Below are 7424 nucleotides of genomic sequence, written 5' to 3'. Positions count from 1 at the left end.
TCCTGAATAAATGGTCCCCAATTAACTCATATTTTATTGATTGATATGATTTTTGATGTGACTGATGTGGGTTTCTTCCCCCTGCCATTAAATTATGAATAATGAATGTTTGTATACTGTATGTTCATCCTCTCACTCAGTGAATGTTCATCACTGCTCACTTTAAATATGGACTCTATCTGGACACTTAAGATGTCAAAATCCATGGACTACCTCTACCCCATTTACACCTGTGTTGTATCCTTGAAAGTGTGAATGTATATGACTGCACCTGATAAAGGGAAACAAAAAGAAGTTAAAATCTGATCTGACGGAGAATGAGACCCAACCGGACCCGCTGCAGGAGGACTTACGGGGGACGCAGGATCCAAACTTGTCGGGGAACTCGGAGATCAGGTCGTCGTTGATTCGATCCTTCATGGGGCCGAGGATGATGACGGGACGGGTGTAGTTTACTGTCAGAGAGGAAGGAGACTTTAAATATCTGCACTTCCTCCGCTGCAGGTTAATGCTGGATGGAGATCAATGAACTCACCTTCCTGCTGAACGACGGGTTCATAGGACAGAACGTACTCCTCCTGCCCGCCTGCAGACACACAGAGGACGGACAGAGAGACAGTTTAACTGAGGGGAGGAGGGAGGGATGAAGGCTGAGGATGAGTACGCTGTCTGACGGTCGCAGGTCATACAAACCTTCATCAGGTTCAGAGATATTTATTGTTTATTTAATAAATTAAACTGTTAAATGTACTCTAATACTGTTGATACAGTTCTAAGATTATTTAAAGAACATAAACGTTGAATAAATGTTGTTTATCAGTTAAACAGCAATAGATTAAGCTGTAATTTCACACATAATGACTTTTATTACCAGTTCCTTATAACTTTTAACTTCACCCATAAACATCCAATACAATCCAGATAATAACACGCACCTCTGCTGTCAAATGCTAAACGCCTGATTATTGGTTCACACAGTTGCATCTGTATTTATAGACTCATCATGTTTTCACCCTGTAAGTCTGTTAAATTTAGATTTTTATATAACATTAAAAGCTGAAACTGTATATCCTTTAATTATAGAAAATGACTATTTTCATGAGTTGTTTTAATGTGTTATTATATTTGCTGAGAAAAGTTCTGTGATTATAATTCTGTGACTTTAGTTTAAAAAAATTTAGTTTTAAATATATCTGCTTTGTCCTTTACAACTGATAATCAAAGATAGTAAAACTATCAGATATTTGAATGGAGTTTGGTTCACTTTCTCCCAACAGCCAGACTGAACTCCGCTTTAACATTAAACCGTCAGGTGACTGAATACACCTCCTAATAAGAGAACTGTGCAAAACCAAACTCCAGTTAAATATTTACGATTTATTGTTGCCTTAACGATCACTGACTGTATTAAACTTATAAAACAACACTTTAGATATTGTGTAGATGAATATGATCCTCGGTTAATATCGGCATATGATTAATACACCGAACATGAATATATTTTGATAAAATCACGAGTTTAATAACTGCTTTGCACGGCTGTTTGCGGACCACTGGAAGGGCTTTCAGCTGCTACAAACAAAGTTTTAAAACATAAATTCTTATTAAATTCAGGAACGGCTGGAGGTTAAAAAGGCGCCGAATTTAAGTCTGGTTCCCAAACTTAGAAAAACTAAATGCTTCATGTTTCTCATCGTCTTTATGTTCGCAGACAATCAGAGAAACTAGAAACTGACGCGTTATTTGAGCGGAGTTCGGTATATTTCCTCCATCCTCACTCTGACTCCAGGTTCAAAGCTGTTTACTATCACTAAAAGAAGATTATTGATTATCGGTGATATTAGTGTCAGTGCTGTACAGTGATTATATGACAGTAATTAGATTACTTTCTACAGTAACTAGTAGTGTAATGTATTACTGTTGGCAGTAATACGTAAAGTAATAATATTACTTTTTAAGAGAGTAACAAGTAATAAATAAATGTTTTGTTTATATTTATCTCCGATATTTAAACTGTTGATAAAATGTTTTTGTACTTTTCGTTACAAACATCATTTTTGCCACCGAGTGATTCATCTTCAACACAAACGATCTTTGACTTTGTGCGTCCTGACGTCAGGCTGAGAGCGTCAGCTGCTGTTTCCGGGTTTCAGAATAAAACGCCTCCAGTCAGAGAAAACTTTTCCCGCGGGCTCCTCGTGCGGTTCGGTGTGTTTTCTGAGCTCAGGTGAGTCCGGATCCGGTTCCTGCCGCCGCGCGTGACCCACACCTGGCGTCTCACGAGCTGTTTGCGCGGTAAAAACTGCCGGTTCACTTCCGTTTGTCTCGTGTTGAAGTTCAATCTGTGTCTGCAGCTTCTGATCCGGATCCTCCAGAACCAGAACCAGAACCAGAACCCGGACCGTCCGCCGAGCAAGTCCAGACCAGCAGGTAAAGACCCCCTTCTGACCCGGGTTGGTTCTGGAGTCCAGCACGAGCCTGCAGGTTTACTGTGGTTCCACTGGTTCCACTGGTTCTACTGGTTCCACTGGGAGACTCCAGCAGCAGCTCAGAGCTTTAGTTTGTTTGTTTGTTTGTTTGTGATTTATTTTGTCAAACCAAACAAACAAACAAACAGGAAGGATCATTTTACTACAAAATAAAAGCCCCATTCAGTGTTAAACTGCTCAGGAATCAATAATCAGTTATTGATTTATCAATAATCAGTTATTGATTTATCAATAATCAGTTATTGATTCCCATCTGAGCAGCGGTGGAATCAAAGTAGTTAATAAAAGGCAAATGTACATAAAGTTCTTTAACAGCTGCAGTATTTCTGTCTGTAGCGCCACCTGCTGGCGGACTGTTTGTAACATATAAATAAACCTCAATAATTCATAAAGACAATAAATATTAAAGATAATAAATATTAAAGATAATTACTAGATTAATTATTATAAAACAGGTTTGTTTGCTTCAGATCAACAATCAAAATCACACAGTTTATATTTGTACTCAAAATGAAAATATAACCATCATGGTCTCCGGGGTTCAGCAGGATGTCGACTACGTCTCAGAAGCATCGGGACTTTGTTGGCGAGCCGATGGGAGACAAACCGGTGACGGCTCTGTCGGGGATCGGAGATATTCTGGGGAAGAAACTGGAGCAGCAAGGATTCGACAAGGTGGAGACACAGCCGATCAATACATCATCAATACATCATCAATACATCCATCAATACATCAATACACCCATCAATACATCAATACATGGATCAATACATCATCAATACATCCATCAATACACCTTCGATACATCAATACATGGATCAATACATTTCCTACATTCAGTGATATTGACAGAACCTGTTTTACATTTTTTGAGTTTCTTTATTTCAGTTTATGTGTGTGTGGTATAATGTGTGTGTCACAGTACATACATGTGTGTGTGTGTGTGTGTAGTATGAATGGTGTTGTGTGTGTGTAGTTAATGTTGTTGTGTGTGTGTAGTATAGTGTGTGTGGTGTAGTGATAATGTGTGCTTGTGTGTGGTGTAGTAATACATGTGTGTTGTGTGTGTGTAAGTATACATCTGTGTTGTGTGTGATGTAGTATACATGTGTGTACGTGTGTGTGTGTGTGTTGTGTGTGTGTAAGTATAATGTGTGGTACTGTGTCTGCTGTGTGGTATACGAACTGTGTGTTGTGTGGTGGTATTAAGGAATGTGTGTACCTCGTGTGTGTGTGGTATAATGTGTCAGTTTGGTTGCTGTGTAGTATCACATGTGTGTTGTTGTGTGTAGTATACAATGTGCTGCGTTTGTGTTGTGTAGTATAATGTGTGTTTGTGGTGTGGTAGTATAATGTGTGTTGTGTGCTGTAGTTATAAAATGCTGTGTTGTGTGTGGTGTGTGTGTAGTATCAATGTGTGTGTGTCTGTTTAGTTATAATGTGTGTTGTTTGTGTGTCGTGTGTGTGTAGTATAAGTGGTGTTGTGTGTGTGTGTGTGTAGTATACAATGTGTGTTGTGTGCTGTGTAGTAAATGTGTGTTGTGTGTGTGCTGTGTGTTGTGGCTGTCGTGTAGTAAATAATGTGTGTTGTGTGTGTGTTGTGTGTAGTCATAATGTTGCTGTGTGTGTGTGTTCTAGTAATCAGGACTGTCAGTGTGTGTGTGTGTGTAGTATAATGTGTGTACTGTGTGTCGTGTGTGTAAGTATACAATGTGTTGGTAACTGTGTGGTGTGTGTCCACGGCCTTCCGTCGTTCCTCCGGTCCAGTTTTGCTATGACTAAGAAAGACTCCCTGCACGATCCTTCGTCGCGTGGCCCTGAAAGACGCCAGCGGAGAGCCGAATTCTCGTCCCAAGGACACCCAGGATCCTGTGCTCCAGCTCTGGCGAGTGGTTTGACTCCTTCCTCCTGAGCCCTCCTCTTCCATAAACCCCTCCTCCTTCCTCTGGAGCCTTCTTCATCAGACCTCTCTTCCTCCAGACCTCCGTCTTCTCCTTCATCCAGACCTCCTCCCTTCAATCAAGACCCTCCTCTCTTCCTCCTTCTCAAAGACCCTCCCTCCTTCCTCTGTCCATCCCAGACCCCTCCGCTGCTTCATCAGACCCTCCCTTTCCTGTCCCCTCAGTGATGTCACCACCAGGTGTGTGTGTTTACCCTGATAAAAATGTTTTGTTTGTGAATTAATGTTGTTTATTTTGAAATTTATCTGCTGTCAAAACCACTGACAACAGTTTCCACCCGGCAACCCAGTCGCATCCAGCAAAACAACACAAAATATAAACCTACTGAAAATCCTGATTACTTTAATCAGTTAATCATTTTAAAAAGTGGATGTATAAATAAACTAAAAATAACTTATTACGAAAATAATTTTTTAATAAATACCATGAGTGATTACAAATACTTGAATGTACAATAACATAACTGATGTTTAGAAGCTTTAAAATTCAGTTTGTACTGTAAATAAATACTTCAGTGCTGTTAAATAAATATTACTGTAAAATAAATATCAATGTTGTAATATAATATTAATACTCGTAAATAAATAAGTGATTCCAGACCGTTGAAGCAGCAAAACAATCCTTTTACTTGAAGACAACACATTCAGCTTTTATTGCAGCGAGTAAAAACAGGAAAGTCCTTCCCACAGTTAACAAATCGGTGCTGTTCCATACCAAACGAGGTCAGAGCCGATAGTTCCTGGTTCCACTGGGGAACCCTCGAAACACACCAACCGGCGCAAGGTCACCACAGCAAGCCGCCACCCTACCCGGGCCCGACCGTACGACTAACACGGCTTCCACTACGGGCCGACTCGTAAAGAGCATACGGCGACGTACCGATAACAGGGCGCACTACGGGCCGACCGTACACGATAAAGGGCGCATAGGGACCGGTACGATAACAGGGCGCAATTACGGGCGCGACGCTAGATAAAAGCGATACGGGCGCAGTAGATAAGAGCGGATAGCCGCCTACCGGGCCGACCCGTACGATAACAGGGCGCCCCACATACCGGGCCGACCTACGATACAGGGCGCCACTCCGGGCACCGACCCGGTAGATAACAGCGGGCCACCCACACTCCGGGCCGACCGTACCGAGTAACACCAGGGCGCCACCATACGGGCGACGTACATAAAAGCGGCCGCCACCCTTACGGCCGACCGTACGATAAACAGGGCCCACCTAGCGGGCCGACCGTCAGATAACAGCAGCGCCAACCTACGGGCCGCCGGTACGATAAAGGGCGGGGCCATAGCGGGCGACCAGTACGATAACAGGCGCCAACCTACGGGCCGACGTAAGATAAAGAGGCGCATAGGGCGACCGACGATACAGGGCGCCCTACGGGCGAAAACGTTACGATAACAGGGGGGCGCCACTACGGCGACCGTTAACTAAAAGGGGCATAGCCCGACCGTACGTAATACAGGGGCGCGCCGCCACTAACGGGACCCGAACCGTACGATTAAACAGGGCCCCACACCCTAGCGGCCGACGTAGATAACCAAGGGCGCCACCTACGGGCCGCCGTACGATCAACAGGGCGCCACCGCTGACGGGGACGTTCCGCACGATACACAGGGCGCCCACCCTACGGGCCCACCGCGTACGATAAACAGCGGCGCCCACGCTTACGGGCGACCGTACGATACAAGGGCGCCACCTACGGGCCCGACCGTACGATGAAACCACGGCGCCACCCCTACGGGCCGACCCCGTCACGATAAGCAGCGCCACTACGGGCCGACCGTACGATAACAAACAGAGCGCCACCTTACGGGCCGACCGTACAAACAGAGCGCCAACTACCGGGCCCGACCGTACGATAACACGGGCCACCACTACAGGTTCGCGTAGCAGATTGCGCGATGAAAAACAAGAAGCTAATAGTTACGATTAGCACCCAGCAGCGCTAACGATAGTTAGCGGCGGCAGCCAACAAACGAGAAAAATAATGTTTATCAAACATTCAATTAAATATAAGGGTAGCATACGAACTTCCTACGCTTCAAAAAACAAAAAAGCATCTGAGAAAAATAATTAATTATTTTTTTGGCACAAACCCATCAAAATCAGTAAAACAAATAATCAAATAATCAATAATCAATGAAACCCAGCCTTGTTATATACCACAAGTGTAGAAGAGATATTAAAATCAAACTGTTGAGTGAGAGTTCACTGTTTCAGGAAGGGAGCGTCCCTGATTGGACCGAACCCAGACGTGATGTCACAGCAGCTGTGTGAGGAGTGAGAGTAATCCTGATAACTGTCAAGTACATTACAGTACTCTGAGCAAGCCAAAATAGGCAGGCAGCCTTTCACCAGCAAGCGTCGCAGCTCCCTCCACAAAGACTGGGGGTTCTGGGTTTGGTAACTGGTGAGGTCTACCCGGTCCGGGGGCCAGGAAACGAGCAGGAAGTTAGTGAAAGGTTTTTCAGAATAACCGCTTCAGCGTGTCTCTTCAGGGATCGGATTGTGCATGGAACGTTGGCCCCCCAGAGCCCAGCTGCGTCTCACCCCATCGCGTGATGGTCTCGCAGCATGCAACACAAAAGAGGACCGTCAGATCGACATCAAAACACACTGCTTCCAGACCCCAGGCTGGGTCCGGTCCTGGTCCGGGTCCTGGTCTGGTCCTTGGTTCTGGTTCTGGTGTTTCCTCCACCCTTGAACTGTTTGTGGGGGGGGGAACGCGACCGCTTCCCTGCAGCCAACAGGACTCGAGCATTAGACCCAGGTCCCAAAAGAACAAGAGGAACGGACTCTGTAGAGGACTACGACGGAACCACGACCCCTGCGACTGAAACCAGCCACATTACTTCGATCTATTGATTCGAGTGAGAGGTAGTAGAATCAGCCTTGCTGCGCTGCTGAAGCCTGTGACAGCTTTCCACCTGGCTCTAATTGATCCCGGACATTATTGTGTA

The 7424-nt window shown here is 44.6% G+C and overlaps 1 protein-coding gene across 1 annotated transcript in view; it reads right to left on the bottom strand.

The window, feature by feature from the left end:
- The window catches only part of LOC118334395 (discs large homolog 1-like protein), a 5683-nt gene extending 4984 nt beyond the window's left edge, over positions 1-699 (bottom strand). The window contains exons 1-3 of the mRNA XM_035670299.1: positions 675-699; positions 536-586; positions 354-455 (exon numbers count right to left, since the gene is read on the bottom strand). Coding sequence (XP_035526192.1) covers positions 354-455; positions 536-586; positions 675-699 — 178 coding nt within the window. The remainder of the gene's footprint in view (positions 1-353; positions 456-535; positions 587-674) is intronic.
- Positions 700-7424: the final 6725 nt, after the last annotated feature.

The sequence above is a fragment of the Morone saxatilis genome, unplaced genomic scaffold, assembly GCF_004916995.1.
Source record: "Morone saxatilis isolate NCDOM2014 unplaced genomic scaffold, NCSU_SB_2.0 Contig23, whole genome shotgun sequence".
NCBI classification, from domain to species: domain Eukaryota; kingdom Metazoa; phylum Chordata; class Actinopteri; family Moronidae; genus Morone; species Morone saxatilis.
The sequence above is the reverse complement of the archived record's forward strand: the minus strand, read 5'-3'. Positions and strand labels throughout refer to the sequence as shown.